Source organism: Ptychodera flava, chromosome 19 (assembly GCF_041260155.1).
Source record: "Ptychodera flava strain L36383 chromosome 19, AS_Pfla_20210202, whole genome shotgun sequence".
NCBI lineage: Eukaryota > Metazoa > Hemichordata > Enteropneusta > Ptychoderidae > Ptychodera > Ptychodera flava.
In genome coordinates, this window is record NC_091946.1 from 19,093,225 (window position 1) to 19,112,221 (window position 18,997).

At 37.4% G+C, this 18,997-nt stretch overlaps 1 protein-coding gene across 3 annotated transcripts; it reads right to left on the reverse strand.

The window, feature by feature from the left end:
* Nucleotides 1-1,661: 1,661 nt before the first annotated feature.
* LOC139118829 (ADP-ribosyl cyclase/cyclic ADP-ribose hydrolase-like) lies at nt 1,662-18,900 on the reverse strand. Of its 3 annotated transcripts, XM_070682321.1 has the most exons (9): nt 18,422-18,900; nt 17,279-17,420; nt 16,243-16,344; nt 15,215-15,325; nt 11,918-12,145; nt 10,889-10,971; nt 7,811-7,897; nt 5,413-5,502; nt 1,662-4,600 (listed from the first exon to the last, which is right to left on the reverse strand). In XM_070682321.1, exons 5-9 carry the CDS (start codon nt 12,140-12,142, stop codon nt 4,465-4,467), a joined length of 621 nt encoding a protein of 206 aa, XP_070538422.1. In that variant the 5' UTR covers nt 12,143-12,145; nt 15,215-15,325; nt 16,243-16,344; nt 17,279-17,420; nt 18,422-18,900; the 3' UTR covers nt 1,662-4,464. The 3 variants fall into 3 exon arrangements, with proteins under 3 accessions (XP_070538422.1, XP_070538421.1, XP_070538424.1); XM_070682320.1 differs by lacking the exons at nt 15,215-15,325; nt 16,243-16,344; nt 17,279-17,420; nt 18,422-18,900 and adding an exon at nt 12,530-13,023; XM_070682323.1 differs by lacking the exons at nt 15,215-15,325; nt 16,243-16,344; nt 17,279-17,420; nt 18,422-18,900 and adding an exon at nt 12,436-12,512.
* Between the last annotated feature and the right edge of the window lie 97 nt (nt 18,901-18,997).

Below are 18,997 nucleotides of genomic sequence, written 5' to 3' on the forward strand. Positions count from 1 at the left end.
CCTCTTTCGTTTTGGGGGAAATACGAAGGATATTTATCATTTTGATTTTGCCCATTTCTACATGTAATTGACTAGTATATAACCAGAAAAAATGAGGGTAAGTTATCTTGTATCATGCCTGCTGTAGTCTGTGAGAAGTTTAACGTGTACTCAGAAACTGGATGAAAATCTTGCCCGTGATTCATAGTGCAACCTCTGTTTTAGGATGATCAGGGTCTGGTAGGCTGGGCCCAGTAAGGTCATCAAGGTGGTATGAACTTAAATTTTGCAAATTTGAAGAGGAATGGTGTAATATTTTATGTTGAGACAGATGAGCAGTTACAGGCGACATTCCGTAAACCACACAAAAATCTCAATTTATGAAATCCTGGCTATGTTTGCCATTTTTATCTTTGAATACACAAGTCAAACCTTTATGTACAAAGTGTAAGAAATGTATTCATTTCTAATTCATTTTTCACAGTTACATGCCTAATGCATCTGATTTGTTCTTCAACCTGTTTACCCTGTATTTCCAATATGCAGGTCCACACTCACCCTGATAACAATTGGTTTGGGCCAAACCATAGTTGTGAAAGGGTATATAGCCTGTTAATCATGGGCTGAACAAATCTGTAATATTTTGTCTATAAAAACGAAATAGTTACATATACGCATATTGCATCATTAGGTATTTAAATGTATCGTAACTTTTCCAACTCCCCATCATATAACAAACAAATGTCTGATGACATGTATAAGATCACATTGTTGTTACTGTGATTAATTTGATCAGGAGAGCTGAAGGGATAACTCCATTTGAAGCTGCAGCTGTCCGAAATGTTGACAAGCACTGCTGTTTGTGTAAATGTTGTCTGATGTATTCTATGTATGAACTTAACGCGCGCAATTACATCACAGATGTATGTGAAATCCAGCATAGGAAACTTCCCCAACGAACAGCTTAAATATGAATATCACTATTGAAGGTACCCCGGCATAAAATGTGTGTCTGTCTATTGAACAAAGTGTACCTTTCACTGTCTACTTGCAATGGACATATATCAACAAATTTTAACAACATTGCACCTTTTATGTATTTTGAAATTTTTTTTGAAAAAAAAAATGTTTGAATGTTTATCTTGGACATGTTTGATGTTTTAGAATTATTTTAAACTTTGGCTGGGTCATCCTTTGAATTTCTATTTTGTAAGATGTGAGGAAAGTATTTAATTATGGTGTCGAGTAATTCCAATCATTTCTGTGATATTCCATATTGTGTAAAGATAAATGGTTAACTGTAAACAGGTACATTTTCATTCTCAGCCAGGGAACCCAGGATGTGTGGGCTTGTAAAGGTCAGGGGTTAAACTACACCATGTCTTGCAAACTATGTCAGGCAGGTCAGAGGTTAAATGTCAATTTATTGTTCAGCTCTATAAGGTTTTCAAAGGAGCGTTCACTGGTATTTTAGTTCACTTAATGATGACATAATGGTATTTCTGGTGAAAAATCTCCGTAGTTTGTTTTTCCAGTACATTTAACTTGATCTCACACTGTCATGTTGAAGAATTTCTTGCAATTTCAACTAAAATACTGAACATGTAATTTCAACCAACCTTACCAGTACGTGTAATGTGGTAAAGACGCGATGTCAGTTGGTCATCTTTTGTCATAGAGGGCGCACTGCACCTCACCCACCCACAACAGTATGTCAGAAAATTTTTAGCAGATCAAATTTGTTTCTTTTGAATGGAGTCCTGAAGTCTTTTGATTACTGCCTACTGTAACTTATGTAAAAATGAAATTGCAATATAGAGTGTAGACAGCAGTATCTTCCTTTCAGCTGTCTCAGATTTGATAAAAAATACAGTAATATTGAATCATAACTTGTTCTTTCTCTTTCATCGCTGACATGGAATCTTATGGATTATTATTACACATATTTCGTCAAGTGTATGTAACATTTTTTTCGGAACAGTTCTTGCAATTTTGTGGAAATACTTGAACTTTGCAAATGGAAGCTTTATCCTCATTTTCTGGTGTACATGGTTACCAATTATTAAAAATACAAAGTGGAAAAAAAATGCAGTGTCTGTTTTGCATTTATCAAACCTCAGACTTTCCCAATGTGACAAATCAGCCACTCACTTGTGAACAAGCGATAGGACTTTCTGCAGAAGCCTCATTACTCCCCATTGTTATGTATAGAAGTGCAACAGAGTATGAAAGAGAATATGAATAGGCAAATAGTGATGTCCTGGTAACCGTACAACCAGGCTGAAAGATCCGTCGCTAGAGGGCGCCATCTACGTGGGTGGCGTAGAGAGCTTCCTCGGGCGACGGATCTTTCAGTCTACCGTACATCACACTTTCAGAATTGTGCTTTGATTTTCTGACTGGCGTTTTGTGTTAAATGTAACGCCACAGGGTAAAATTAATCTTCAATACTCACAAAGCATGAGCCGTTGAAAGTCTGTAACTGAGTTGCATTCTGATAATTTACCAACATTATTTTAAGTGCGAACTCCAAATCTTATCAGCCGAATACAAATCAATCTCCATCCACACACGTTTACGTCTTTCATTGTCATCTCAACAGATAATTTCATGAAAACATATTTGAGTGTCGCTGCATCAGGAATGATATGAAATGGTGGCATTTTGTCTGAATAAAACAAAGTGTACTTTATGTATCTTGGTGGAATGGGATGATGCGAACTCCAAATCCAGAAGGATCAGACGTAGAAATAAAACTGAATTTCCTCCGAATTTAATACATCCTTGCCCAAATTCGAAACTTCAAGCCGAACAAGCTCTACCGCACAGTACAGTGTTTGAAATTACAAAATGAAGTATTATTTGAAATGTTTAAAATCAGCATCTTTGGTCTACATTTTCTTGTACAGCATTGAAGATAAAGTTCAACCTCCGCATATATCTGCATACAATATATACATATATATACATATACAATATATACATTCAGCAAAGACCCTTACACACTGCATAATTGACATTTTATTAATTAACACCTAGAACATACGAAAAATTCACTGACGGGTTTAGTTAGATGGACCAACAAAGGGAGGTTTCTCCCCGAAGAAACCCCTGGCTAGCGAAGTTGCCACCAATGATGCACGAAGTACTCTTATGTGTATGTCTTATTCGGACTTTAAGAATGCACACAATCACTCCATATTATTTCCGATGCATTGTGAGTAATATGTTAACAATACTGTCATTATCTGTCGCGGTTGAGATGACAACTAATGAAGTAAACTATAGTGTGACTGAATTTGGGGAAAGTGTGAGTCGGCTACACGTGGCGGCAAGCCATAGCGTATTAATTGATCGCTGTAATTTATTTTTAGAGATATGTCTGACAATTGAAAATTGCTCGAAGTTGCACGTCGAATCTCATATGCTATATGGTAACTAAACTTTTTTTTAATGAAAGGAAAGGAAGACATCTTACTTAATATCGAGGAAAAGATCAAGAAACCGTAGTTGTTGTAGCTGATAATTTAGTACCCTCGATAACTTGCCACACATCTGAACGGTGAAGATACTGTAGTAAAGTTAACTATTATAGTCGTTTGGGAGGCAAGCGATGCATGGCAATAGTGCTTGTCAATATTGGGCTCCCAAAGAACATATTTAAGTTAAGCGGCGTTTATGCTTTGTCATGGGAATCTGCAATTCCCGAGAGAGGGACACAAAGCAAAGTGAATTAGCGTTGTTCGAAAATTTGAAGTTGAAAAGTAACTAACTTCGAATTCCTCATAACAAATGAAGCTTGCATAACTTGAATAATTGTAGGATACTTTGACTTATCGAGTTTACGGTGAACGGCGCAAGGCCACATCATTGGCAGTGATCATCGAAATGAATACTCAATTCATGAATTCATCAATTTATGTGAGGTACATATAGCTGTCAATTCTTTAAATTCTGGTGTATTTTATCGGACTTAGCGCCCGACTCGCTTCACCAACTCGCTTCACCAATTGATTGTCAGACAGCGCCATTTACGACGAACAGATATGACAGGGAAATGCGTTTTCCGGGGCCCGGGCAGTTACGCCATAAAAAACAGATCAACATGAGAATATGAAACTTGCAGCATATAGCTCAGTCAGTACAGTGAAAATAAGCTTACATTCCATTGTAAAAGATTTAAAAACAGAAAGGCGCTCAATTTGCTTGAGACGTGTATGAGATACAGCTAAAGACACATAATCTCAATACTATATACATATATGTTTGATAATTTCAAATGTTTGGTAGTAAAGAGTATGTATTTTCAGTCATAAGCGCAGTAAATATTCATTAAAAAATGAAATTCCTTTTTGTTGACGGCAAAATCAAGGACGAGTGTGCATTTTCAGTCATAAACAAAGTAAATGACAATTCCTTTCCGTGGACGGCAATATCAACGACGCGTACTTTCAGCCGACAAAACATTCGCGTATTCTGGCTACTTTATAGAAATGCATAGAAAGTACAAAGTAACAAGAGCGTAAAATTAAACCCTACAGAAGAACCACTGCACCGGAAGAACGAACATATCTCTTCCGCTTCGCGTCGCCGGCGTAATCCTTGTGCGTCATTGAACCCCCTGAAACAAAAGAAATGAAAAATTCAGGTAAAAAGTAAGGAAATATTGATAGACTTTTGAAGAAACGCGTTACACTTTATACTTAGAAAATCTTTCCCGTAACTTATAACATTTCGTTTGCCTTGTAGCATTTGGATATACACGGGCGACAATTACGATTTGTAATTTTGATTTGTTTATAGTCTCCGATACATGCGAAACCCACTTAAGGTTTGTAGTCCTAATATTTCCGTTTTCATTAATGGTGCTACATTTTGATGGCGAAACATCACTGTCTTTGGGGATTTAGGGAACCTCCGTCGCCGATAACAGCGTGATCCATTTTGCATAAATTCGTGTCGTGTCTCTGTCTTGTCACGTGATGGGTGATATGTAGTTTGTACATAAAGTGGATTGACGTTTTTAAGTGCAGCCGGTTTAAATTCTAATATAATATTACCGCACGTCTGTATTCTTTTTCTTTGGTAGCCCGCATGTTCTAATTGTAATCGCAATTGTTTATTTGCATTTCATCCGGCCCACTAGGGGATTTGTTTACGTTTCAAGGAATCCGTCCCATACATATGTTTATATATATATGTTTATATGTTTATATATATATATATATATATATATATATATATATATATATATATATATTATATATATATATATATATATATATATATATATATATATGTAGATATATGTCTTTGGGAATAGAACAAGAAAATGCAGTTGACATTGAAAACAAAAACAAATAATCAAAAGTTACAGATACTGACCCTCTTTCACCATAGCTAGATCTTAAAGTTACGAATTGGAACACTTACGTAAAATTCTTACACGTTGACCCGGATGGAAACTTCAGATTGAGTTTGTCTTGGAGTGCCTTAATTGAACCTTTACCACAGGTTTCAATTCTACGCAGGGAAAGCAAAAGTCAGGTTTAATAGATAAATAAGCAATCTCCGATCACATGTTAATAACGAATTACTTTTTAATGTAGTATATGCGTTTCGAAAATGAAAGACTCAAACTTTTGCTCAAACTTTCCTAAACGATACTTTCAGTCATTTTCTTACCAAATCAACAATAAAAATCGGGGTCACCGTGCAAAGTTTGGAACTAATTACACAACATTTTGCAATATTTGAAATTCAAAATGGCCGCCCTTCCTGTGTTAACTCTATGGGTATTTTCGAAAAACTAAGACAGTGAAAGTTTATATTTCTCCAAAAGCTTTAAAATGAGCACCCAAATGTACAAGTGGTGAATCGGAAAGAATTAAAGAAATTTGAGAGTCGACTTCATGTCCCCCAAGGCGCGTTCTGCTTTTTAATAAAAAAAGACATTATCAAAACAATCATAATATGTGGCATAAAACCGTGTTATATGACGTATGACGTCAGAGTGAAATATAAATTTAGACTGGGCTCTGGCCCTGTACTTAAAGGACCAGTAGCTGTAACATTCGATGATTTTATTTCATTGTCTATGTTTTAATCTCAACTGCAGTTATTCTTGTCCTACTCCCCAAAGCATGCTGAGATATCCATTGTAGAGCTTCTTAACCTAGCCTGTACATATGTAGGCTGCACTGTTATTGTTAACACGTACGTAAATTCTGGTCCAGTCTAGAATTCAAATGTAAACAATAACAGTACATTTTACACGTGGAGATGCTGTGTTGACACGATGAAAAGTTTGTGTTTCAACATGCTTTCGGCAGTAGAACAAGAACTTGAGGTTGACATGCAAAGCCAAAATAGTGAAAAAACATAAACGATTACAGCTACTGACCCTTTTATTGTTGCTCAAACAGATTTGAATTTCATGTCAAGGAGTTGCATGTCTAGCTTTAAATTTTGACTCCCGTTCCTTGCATTAAGCCCCACTAGCTGCAGCTCTTGAACATTTGTTAACCTCAAAATATCTTCCAATTCTCTCATGGCTTTCTTTGAACTCTACCCTCTGAAGGGATATTGTATATTATAGCCCAAACATGGGACTATGTGCCCGAAGGTAGGTGACCGTTTGCCCGACGTAAGGAGGGCAAATGGTCTCCTGCCCCGAGGGTACATAGTCCCTTGTTTGGGCTATAATGTTTTTGTTACATGCCTTTCTTACTCAGTTTGCACCAAAAATATTTACATTGGTAAATGATAATCAAATGCTTTTATTTCCATCTTAGACGAAAAACCGTTAAAAATGGAACGATTTTTACCATGGAATGGCGCATTGATATATTTAAACTACTGGTATGCGGTTTATCAATTTTTTTCTGCAAAATTTTTCAAAAACTGGATTTCCTATGCAAAACCTGAAATTTCAACATTTTTACATCAAAAAGTTTTCAGGTTGAAAATAGTTCAGGTTCACTTTCAGTCCAGTGATGACTATGCGGCCCGCGACGTCATGGACAAGTTACGATTGAATCCTATTGAGCGCGCGACGTTCGATATACGAGGCATGTAATAAAGGCTTTTACTGCATTAGGAAACCATTCCTTGGTGAAACATTTGACAAGTAAATTAATATTTTAGCGCTCATTTTGATTTCCCGCCATTTTCAAACATTGGCAATTTTACAATGGAAACAGAACAAACAATGCCTCAGTTGAAGACATTCACCCCTATGCATTACATTGGACCACTCTGTGCAGTGTATGTGGAGATTTCAGTGTAGATATGCACAGTATCAGCGGTTTTTGCTTTTCCTCATGGGGTACGATTTAATGTTTGGGCAAACATTGAATCGCAATGTAATCTTTATCTTGTTCAAAATTGTATGTGCAGTCCCAGCGGGTAGTTTATACTAAGTTTATACACACACCTAAAATACTATCTTGTTCAAAATTGTATGTGCAGTCCCAGCGGGTAGTTTATAATAAGTTTATACACACATCTAAACTAGTATATTCTTACAAACTTACTTTAGCTTGAAAGTAAAATGTTGGGTACACACTTGGGGATAGGTTCGGGTTAGAGAGAGACAGAATAGGCCGGAGACAGCTTTGTATTGTGTCTTAGTATGACCAAGTTCAAATCTATACCTTTATTACTATCACAGTGCTAAAAATACAGCTAGTGGGGCTTTAACTATAGCAATTGTTAAGGAACGTATATGGGTAGTCACAGTGCAGAATTTTTTGAATAAAATGTGTCATGTCCGGCTGAAGATTATGCTGAGGAAAGAACATCACATCCCCTTTATATTCTAAAAACTTACATATTTTCCGTTGAGTACATGACGTGGATATGGACTTTCTGCACGATGGACTCATCTAGGTTTGGCAGTTCGTACAGCATAAAGTAACTGAAAGTATATACAACAAGTCATTGACAATGACATAGTCCCCACTTGTAATAGGAGTATTAGTCTTGAGGGGGCAGGGAAATGAGGTCATTAAGAAGTATCACTAAAGTGTATATGTTCAGATCTATGGACACATAGGTCTATGTCATTGTTCCCAATTTGAAACAAGAGGCATGTCTAAGTTATGGTTCTAAATCGGGAAAAAAGATCAAACCTCTAGCTGTATTGGCCTGCCAAGAAATACATATGTGCATAATAAATGAGGTACAAGATGTGACATCTTAAGGTCTACTATCCTATCAAAATTGAAGCGTAAAGAACTTGTGGTTACTGAGTTATGCATATATATGCATATTCAAGGTCAAAGGTCATCAAGGTCACGTGACATTTTGAAAAAAAAACATTGTATTGCTAATTAATCCATATATGCCAAAATTCAGACCTCTAGCTCTATTGGCTTGCCCACAATTATATATGGGCATAATTAACAAGGTAAAGCATGTGTTGTCATAAGGTCTCCCATCCTACTAAATATAAAGGACATAGCACTTGTGGTTACTTATTTATTGACATAATCGTGTATTTTAGGTAAAAGGTTATCGAGGTCACATGACATTTTGTCAAAAAATTTCTATCCTATAGTCTATTCCTATATACTAAAAATCATACATTTACCTCTTTTGGCTTGTTCAAAATTAGATATGCACATAATGAATGAGGTACAATATGTGGCGTCATAAGGTGTCCCATCATACCAAATATGAAGGGTGTAGCACTTGTGGTTCCTGAGTTATGGACAAATATGTATATTTGAGGTCAAAGGTCACCGAAGTCACGTGACATTTTGTCAAAAAAATTGTATTGCTAAGTTATCCCTACATACCAAAAATCAGACCTCTAGCTCTATTGGCTCGCTCAAAATTAGATATGCATATAATTAATGAGGAACAATATGTGGCGTCATAAGGTGTCCCATCATACCATATATGAAGGGTGTAGCACTTGTGGTTACTGAGTTATGGACAAATATGTATATTTGAGGTCAAAGGTCACCAAGGTCACGTGACATTTTGTCAAAAAAATTGTATTGCTAAGTTATCCCTATATACCAAAAATCAGACCTCTAGCTCTATTCGCTCACTCAAAATTAGATATGTGCATAATTAATGAGGTACAATATGTGGCGTCATAAGGTGTCCCATCATATCAAATATGAAGGGTGTAGCATTTGTGGTTTCTGAGTTTTGGACAAATATGTATATTTGAGGTCAAAGGTCATTGAGGTCACATTACATTTTTTCAAAATAATTGTATTGCTAAGTTATCCCTATATACCAAAAATCACACCTCTAGCTCTTTCGGCTCGCTCAAAATTACATATGCGCATAATGAATGAGGTACAATATGTGGCGTCATAAGGTGTCCCATCATACCAAATATGAAGAGTGTAGCACTTGTGGTTACTGAGTTATGCACAAATATGTATATTTGAGATCAAAGGTCATTGAGATCACTTGACATTTTGTCAAAAAAATTGTATTGCTAAGTTATCCCTACATACCAAAAATCAGACCTCTGGCTCTATTGGCTCGCTCAAAATTAGATATGCACATAATTAATGAGGTACAATATGTGGTGTCATAAGGTGTCCCATCATACCAAATATGAAGGGTGTAGCATTAGTGATTACTGAGTTATGGACAAATATGTATATTTGAGGTTAAAGGTCACCGAGGTCACGTGACATTTTGTCAAAAAAATTGTATTGCTAAGTTTTCCATATATACCAAAAATCAGACCTCTAGCTCTATTGGCTCGCTCAAAATTAGATATGCACATAATTAATGAGGTACAATATGTGGCGTCATAGGGTGTCCCATCATACCATATATGAAAGGTTTACCACTTGTGGTTACTGAGTTATGGACAAATATGTATATTCGAGGTCAAAGGTCACCAAGGTCACATGACATTTTGTCAAAGTGTCTGAGATATCTGCGTGAACGGATGGACTCACGGACTGACATGACCCAATCTATGAGCCCCCTGGACTTTATCTGTGGGGACTAAAAACTGTGTCACTGCATCCTTTTTGCAATATGAATACGATGAGAAACTAAATTTTTATTTATCTTGGCCTATACATGGGAGCCTATGTACTGGCTTATACATGGGAGTCTATGGTCTGCCTTATACATGGGAGTCTATGGACTGCCTTATACATGGGAGTCTATGGTCTGCCTTATACATGGGAGTCTATGGTCTGCCTTATACATGGGAGTCTATGGAGGTGAAAACTAAAAAGTCCTCTACCACGGCCAAATTTGATCGCATTGTGAAACAAATCGACGTGCATCTGTATGAGGTATGGTACTATCCTTGTACCAAGTTTGAACGAAATCGCTCCAGGCGTCTCTGAGATATCTGCGTGAACGGACGGACGCACGGACGCACGGACATGACCAAACCTATAAGTCCCCCCGGACGGTGTCCGTGGGGACTAAAAAGTGTACATTAAGATATCTATTGTTTTCATCTGGGTGTTTTATTAAGCTCCCTAGGGGTGCTATTGTTATCAACTATTATCTTCAGTAATATTATGTTCAGTAATAGGATGCGATACTTGTCGTACCTAATATATATATATATATATATATATATATATATATATATATATATATATATATATATATATATATATATATATATTACACATATAATAAATTATATATTATATATACTATGATATATTAAGTATTTTTAGTGTATGTACGTATGTATGTATGTATGTACGTACGTAGCAAAACGTCTTCAGTGGTGTTGCAGTAATCTTTATGATGAATCCATGGTTATCATTTCTTCCAAGAAAATAAAATCGATACGTGCCGTCATTTCAATATACCTTTCTACCCTTTGCATCTGTAGGTTATCACATTTAGTTGCTTTGTTAGAGCAAAAATCTGTCTGTCGGCACTATAAATGGTTTCTCACCTTTGTGCATCTACTGCCACCTCTCCGTTTCCTTTTGCACCGTCTAGAAGGACTTGCACGTGACATGATGCCGCCTTGGCAAACTTATCAAAAGAGGGAAACCAATGTTGTCAATGAAGTTACAAGAATACTTGTTTCTGCATTAGACACTTCAATGAAACAGTGTCGCCTTTTTCTGTCAATTGAGGGTGTGGTTCTGAAGGGGAAATAAAGAATCAGCTGAGGTAGCGGAGAACATTTGTGATGAAAAGCCCAGATTTGTATGTTTCTCCTTTGTCGGGTTGAGGCGTATTTTGCTGTGTTTGACGAACTATAAACAATATGCCTTACTGTTATGTATTTCTGTCGAAATTTTGTCTCTGTATAGTTTGTCTCGACGCAATATCGGGGAGTAAAAACGCTCATGAACAATTTAGTAAATATGTATGCAGTACTGTCAGTCTCTCAGAGACAAATTTGTTGGAATTTCAAGGGTCATCGTTGCTTTCTATGCCAACTTCAGTTTCGTGTTTTACTTCCAAAAGCCTGTTGAAACACCTATTATTTAGCTTTCCAATACAGACTTGTACAATGCACTTTAACATTGTTACATTTGAATTCTAGTCCGGACCAGACTTCACTTGTCAAAAATAACAAATCAGTGCAGTTTAATACACATGTGCAGGCCGAGTTAAAAACCTGAATAATGTATATTTCAACATGCTGACGGAGAGTAGAACAAGAAACTGCTATTGACATTAAAACAGCGAAAAAATCATTAAAAGTTATATCAGCTACTAACCCATTCACATAGAAAGTGCACCTGTGATAAATCATAGGTGCGTCTTTCGCAGCTGTTATAATTTCAAAATCTTTGTAGTACATGATGGGCTTGATAGTTGACAAGTATATAGCTCAAAAGATTGTCGGAATTACTTTAAAAACTCAATAAAAATGTGTTTTTTCTAAACTTTAGGCAGTTCTCTTTTTTATAGGTGGAAACTTCTACGGCACTTCATGGGTTAAATTTGTCAGATGGCAGTAGCTCACCTCAATAGACGCCTGTTGCCAGAAAGCGCACTTTGAAGTACAGTGCGGACGGAAGCAATCATCCTTATCGGGGCATTCACCGTGATTGATACCCGGATGCTCCGGCTGACCACACCATGCATCGACTGTATTCATTATGTAGCCAGTCAGTGTATGCTCCAAGGTCACGTACGGAATAAAGCAAGAGTGGGTTTCATTGTAGGGTCCCGGGCCCGAGTAGAACATTGTCTGCTTGAACAAAAGGGATAAAAATGGGCCAACTTGCAGCGATTTTGAAGCTGTTATCCAATTGGTTGGCAGAATCTTACCATTATAATTGAATAATACAAATATACTCCCTAAGTTGCTGTGAATTGTGACAATCGACCAATCAGATATAACCTTGCAAACACACTGCAAGTCAGTCGTGAAAATACGGTGTCATGATACCTGCGCCGTGTATTAAGTGATTTTCGTTTAAAGCGACAACTTTATTCAACCTTCGCAATCAAACAAAACTTTTCCATTAAACGAGTTACCTCAACTGCGTGTATTATAACGGAATGCGATGAGACAGAAAATGGCCATCAAAATATGCTTTACATCTGTCATCAGTGACATAGTATACCGTACCTTTCCTTCATGCCGGAAAATGCCGAGAGAGTTTGACCGGTTAAGAAGGGCTTGACTACGCAGTTTCTGCGTAGTGAAGCTTCATTACGTATTCATGGTGACCCCTGGCCAGCTGTCAATAACTTTGGGGCTTTTGTCTTTTGGCCTGCTTTGCATATGCGTCGTTGGACACGACCTGCCAATCACCCAGGTAGTCAATTAAACTATTAATTGACTGTTTACCGACCCAATTAACACTATCCAGCAGTATCAGTCATATTTTAATCGCGTGGCCCGGGTGGGCACAACGTAGGAACGCGTGTATTTCTGTGTGTACGTTTCACTTGTGGTGTTGTTTGTACCATCGTGTGTCCTTGTTTCACCTACAGCATTACCTTCAAGGTGACAGGCTTACTATTAATGTTCAGTATCATTGCACCGAGTTCTGCCCACGGTGAAAACCACCTGTTTTGCCTACTAATTACTGCCCGTCGCTGCCCGTCCTGAATGTAGCCTATCTATAGCTACAGTAATCACATAAATCATTATCATGTTTTGATATATACTCCTAAATTGTAAGTTTGATCAAAATCGAGACCACATTCAAGGGCTATGCAGACTGTCCATGTAAGCACACACAGTGACAAGAAGGCGGCAAACACCTACTCACCAAGCACATCGAATCGGCGAAAAGAAGCATAAAAGCTAGGCTTATCGCCAAAACAAACGCGCCAAGCGCTAACAAAAACCCATACCAAGCGGCCCTTTCAGGGCCACCAAATACTCCAAAAAGGGAACTACCAAAAAATACGATAAGATGACATAGAGCACACAAACACTTAAAAGAAATAACAAAAATCGTACACATAACAAACAACTGAAACACAACATTAAATACAAAATAAACAATCACCGTAACGTAACAGAAAACCTGGCCGTGGAAATAAATCAGCTATTTCCAAAGAAAAGCCGACAACAACATGAAATTCAACAACAACCTATCATCGCTCAAACTATGAAACTCCGAAAAATAGTACTAGGCAAAAGCCTCTAAAATTCATTCGGACACCAACAAAACCAACAGAATAAAACCACCTCAGGATTTCAACAAATAAAGTCGTATAATGTGACTACGCTACATCGTGAGACACAAACAATCGCAACAACACCAATTCAATTTCAAAGAAAAGTCAAATTGGACTCCACGAACAACAAAAAAACAAAAACTTGAAAGCTATCTGAAGCTGCTAAACTCGCACTTCTAGAGATACCCTTCAAACAAGGAAACAAAACATGTCGCGTGCCAAAAGAATCGCGATAAACCAGCTTGCAAACATTGGACAAATTTTGGGAAATAACCCTTCGACAAGGGTCGGTTTTTCGTTATTGTCAACACAAACGATTACGTACTCGAATGCGAAGGGCAATTACGTAACACTCAGTATTATACACAACAAGCCAGAACAAACAGTAAACAAAGTAAATGAACTATTAATTAAATGTACGAGAACAAGCACATCAACCAGGATACTTGTAAGTATCTTGATCCAATAAACATAAAATCCGTACCCCGCAGTGGTACTTATTGCCTAAAAATTCACAAACCTCCGCAAAAATCTAAAAGACACACCAGTCAAAACAAAATTTACCGAAGTAAAGAAATATAGAACAAACTAACCGAACCACCAAACGGACTCACAACGTGACCAAAATTAATATACTTGCCTCGCTAATCGGAAAGCAAGACCACTAAAATGCATTAAAATAAATTTTCACAAACACAAACTAAGGAAAGAATCTACACTGCGACTGATGAGAAACCACACTCGGGTTTCGAAACGCAAGCGTCAAAGGGCGACTCTATCAACTTTTGTAACAACATAGGTCCGGCTGCGTCTCGCCATAAGTTTTCCCCACACAAAGAAAACATTACCGTACACACTAATCCAAACTTCTCTACAAATATCCAAAGCGAAACAAACATTTCATTAACACAAACAATCGGATAAGAATGTAGGAACACATTTTCGAAACGAATCAAACACAAACTCGACACAAAAACATTTAGGATAGTTAGGTGGGGAGCCTGTTTCACATTTTTTACATCTCGCTATACTGTCTATGATTCTAAAAATAAAGTCATCTGCCACTTTTTCTGTATACGCGGTTTGGCAAAACTCATCTCTTCAATCGAAAGTCGGGCGATTTCATGGTTCTTTGGGGCACTTAAGTGTACGTCGAGCTTAAGGAATGTAGTTACATTCGCGATGTTTTATTCGAAAATTATTTTTCCTTCAAGGGCAAATGCACATAATTTATGCTGTTGGAAAATACTGGCCGCTCATAAACAAGACAATAAACTCAATATATGTGCATTTTTACTTATATTGTCAAAGTACCACCGACACCCACAAAAAACCAAATGGTTCAGTCCAGGTATTTGCAACTCTGCCATCCGACTGGTCAACAGGAAATCAACCATAGGTGTCTTTTGGCACGCGTATACGCCAGTCACCTAGGCGACGGTAATCTGCACCACTTATCACCATCGGGAAGGTACTCCTCCCCATATACCACTGGTGATCCCACCCTCAAGGCACTGCGTCATTCGACCAAGCATTGTTATTGTAATTTCCTGCATAAAATTAACAGCGAGGTCAACCGGTCAAACTCTCTCGGCATTTTCTCTCATGTTCGGGTACAGACTGTTGAGCTTCTTCACAATATTGTTGATACTCTTCTCTCACGATGCATGGTTCTTTGTAGGCAAAGGCACTGTGAAAAGACTTCCATAGGTCATCGCAATTCTTGTCCTCGCTGAAAGAGAAGTACAAGTGCCATTTGATTTCCGCAGAGATCATACAAGAGAGAGAACACAGCCGCGATCATCCAAAATGCCAGCTGCAAGAAACTCAACTCTCCTCGGCAAATGTATTGTCATAAGACGCTTGTCATCCTATAGTTAATTTATATTAACCATAGCTTAACCTTTTCCTGTGTTAAAGACAGTCATTTATGTTATTTATGGTATTTCAGGATTTGAATTTTGAATTTGGATTTGAATTTTGTTTTTGAACGCATTGTCAGTAAGACCATAGAAAAAACGACCGAGGTCTATGGTGAGACCGATGCATTATTTGTCAAAATTGTCACCACTTATGACTTAAACTTCCTTGCATCTTCAGGTTTGTTAGTGGTCTCTGCATAATGCCTTGTGAGGCAGAATTGTCGAAACACCTTTGGGATGTGAAATCCAAAATTAAATACAACCCAGTCTGCATTCATAGTCGATTCTATCATAGACAGTCGGGAAGGACTGTTTCTATTCAGAATTAATGTGCCTAAGATATGCAATTTTTGCCTGACAGAGAAATGACACTAATTATTAAGCGTTCTGAGATGTCGAAAATGTCTACACAAGAACAAACACTACAAGGTCAAGCTACCGGCATATGTAGCACCTAAAAGGTGCGACCGAATTATAAATATAAGTATTTATACGAAATAAACTAACAAATGCACTAAATTCGAGTAACAGGCACTCAAAAAAGTAAGCAATTTTTAATTTTTTAATTTGTCTAAATGTATCTGTCTGTCTGTCCCTCTGTCTGTCAGTCTAGATGGGCGAGTGTTTGCACACACGATCTTGTGTGTGTTATGTTTTTGTAAAAACGAAAGAAGCGTACGTAAACACTGTTTATTTTCAAGTCTGGGCCGTTGTCATGTATTCTCACCTCAGCGGACAGGAACTAGTGTGATCTCGGCATTTCTCTTTGTAGATATCTTCCAAGTACTCGGGCGTTTTATCCTTGTTTGTTTTTGTCAAAGTGTACCGCCTGGAATTACGAGACAACGCCAAACAATACCGCATTAATCACAAATTATGTCATAAACTAGACGTCAATTGTCATAAATCAGATGTCAGTTGCCTGTAAACTGTAATCCACTTTGTTCAAAGGCTGCATAAATTACGGAACTTCAGACAGGACTATTATTGAAATGGGTTCAAGGCAGGCAATGGTATATCTCCGCGCATGGTATTTTTTATCCAAATCCGGTACGTTTGATCGTGAAGATTAACTGATTAATCATCTTTATGATCCGTACTTTTAGATGTCTGTAGTTTTGTCATTTTAGATGATATGCGAAGCATGTTGCCAACAACAGAAGAAAATTTTGATGTGCAGCGTGTAATTCCAGATTCAACAGAAGCATTGTACTATAGGCAAAGTCTGCCTGTCAGAAAGACGTCGACAGTATATAGAAACATGAAAACAATTCTGCCTGTCAGATTTGTATCTTGATATGTCCGAAAAGTCTTGCCCTCTCGAGAAAACATAGTTAAAATTAGAGAAAGGGATGTACTGCGTTTGACTTCTCATTCATTTCGCCAGTGGGTTGATCCTTTTTTACCCTTTTTGATCTTTTCACGCTGAAGGATATTGTAAAAAATACTTTTACACTTTTATTACCATTGTCTCGATATTTCAAGTTGTGGAAGAGGGTTGTCAAAACGGCAGAAAACTTTGATCTTGGTTCCGTATCAAGGAGAATATTCTTTATGAACATACCATTCATAACAATAGTGTCATAAAGTCAATTCAAGTGATGTAATGAAAGGGCCGGTATAGCTGTAACATTTGATGACATTTCCCAGTATATTTCTTTTGTATGTCAATCTCAAGTTCATGTCCTACTTCCAAGAGTAGCGATTACTTTGAAACTGATTAATACAAGTAAACTACATTCATTGATATAAAGAATTCTAACCATATGTCAGGAACAGCTGTCATATTGTTGGCAGTCGATGAAATTTCACAATCATATCTTCTCGCAGTTAAAATCTGCATTTGTACACTGAGAATAACGAAAAGACAAACGCGCACCAATGGTGGCCCAGCCATCATAAAAACTGCAAAAAAATCAATATAGTTTATTGTAGGGGAAGAGATTTGTAAACATTAACCTTTTTTTTTCTGAAAACAAAGCAGTCACGTGATCAGTATCTCGTTATCGAAACAATTCAATCATGAGGGTCACATGTCCCCCTCAAGCCAGGACCTTATGTCATACAACGTTGGCACAACAAAGCCATATCTATAGGTTTTGTAATATTATGAGTAAGTACAGGTTGTATTGGAAGATATCAAAAGGTTTCAAAGGTTCGTTGTTAAGTTAATAAAACAAGTAAACACAATGACGACTACGGCAGGTGTCAATAGCTACCGAGGTAACAACCTGTACGTCCTGACTTAGATGCAGCAATACATTCTGCTATTTTCAGTGACGATGATATCAAGCAACTTTATTTGATTCAAAAGTCTCTGACGTCGAAGACAAACTAAGGGACAGCTTAGGCGTAAAACAATAATGCGTTTCTGTTAAAAAGCCCTTTGGAAATACGATGGATGTCGGGGTACTTTTCTTATTTCTTATTTTAGTGTGGCCTATCAAAAATCAGCAAATTTTGGCGAAACTGTGCGTAATTTTTGAAGATGCGAAAAAAACCGTTTGGGGTCGGTGAAAGTTTTGAATAGGGAGAGTCAAGTAATCGGAAGCACAGAGCATAATTGGCCTCATTGGATTTTTGTAATATCAATTGTTTTTGTAATATACTGGTTATTGAAATTTGAGCTTTCACAGATTTGTTTCACGAAAAATTAATTAGCATTAACACAATAGAGATGACTTTTCAGGCCATTTTGAATTCTCATCGGTAATTTTTTGAAAATAAACTGCTCCAATCGAAAAGTTAGCGGGGTAGTACAACTTTTATGAAAAAATACTGGCTTAAAGTCTTCATCGAGTAAACGGTTGGAAAATGTTATTTCCGTGGTTTGTTTTTCCATCGACGGTGAGAAGTGAAAATTCAAATGTAATACCAATGAAGTGAAAGTATATACGTTACGTTACCTGTGTGTCCCTCATTAATATCACAGTCTAGTCGTCTATCTGTTGTTTGGTCAGCGTACGACTTTGAGTGATCACCTCACTGCGTATACGTAAAAGATTGAGGAAGTCGCTCGTCAAAAGCACAAATATAAACACATCATTATTGATTCAGTTTATAGCGTTTCTAGGCGACAGTGGGAAAACAGGTTAAAGGTGACATTCGATCAATCAGACAGTGCTGCTGACGCTGCCAACGTAATAACGACACTCGGGCCCTGATAAAGCTTGATCCAAATCAATGCACCCAAAGCCATTTCAGCCCAAACCAAAGCAAGCAAAATCAACATCGGCGGTTTTTTTACGCTTTTCAGGTTCTTTGACTGCTTAGGTATTGCAATGAGAACACGGTTTGTGGAAGGACCATGATTCGATAACGATGTAGCTAATCACGGTGGTTCGGGTTGTCTGACTGACCAATCCATGCAGAGGAAGTCCCGACCATGTCAATCTTGAGGAAGATGAGAATTCAACCGTTCAATGAGATCATGATTATTTGCCTTTTTCCATCAACCTACAAAGAACCACAAACACACCGAT

What these genes read in the sequence shown, in the direction of transcription:
- LOC139118829 (XM_070682321.1), bottom strand. Translation starts at nt 12,142, where the DNA reads ATGTTCTACTCGGGCCCGGGACCCTACAATGAAACCCACTCTTGCTTT. An exon ending in GGCAACAGGCGTCTATTGAG is followed by an intron (nt 10,972 to 11,917) that starts GTGAGCTACTGC and finishes TCTTTTGATAAG; the next exon opens with TTTGCCAAGGCGGCATCATG. An exon ending in TCAACGTGTAAGAATTTTAC is followed by an intron (nt 4,601 to 5,412) that starts GTAAGTGTTCCA and finishes CTTTTGTTTCAG; the next exon opens with GGGGTTCAATGACGCACAAG.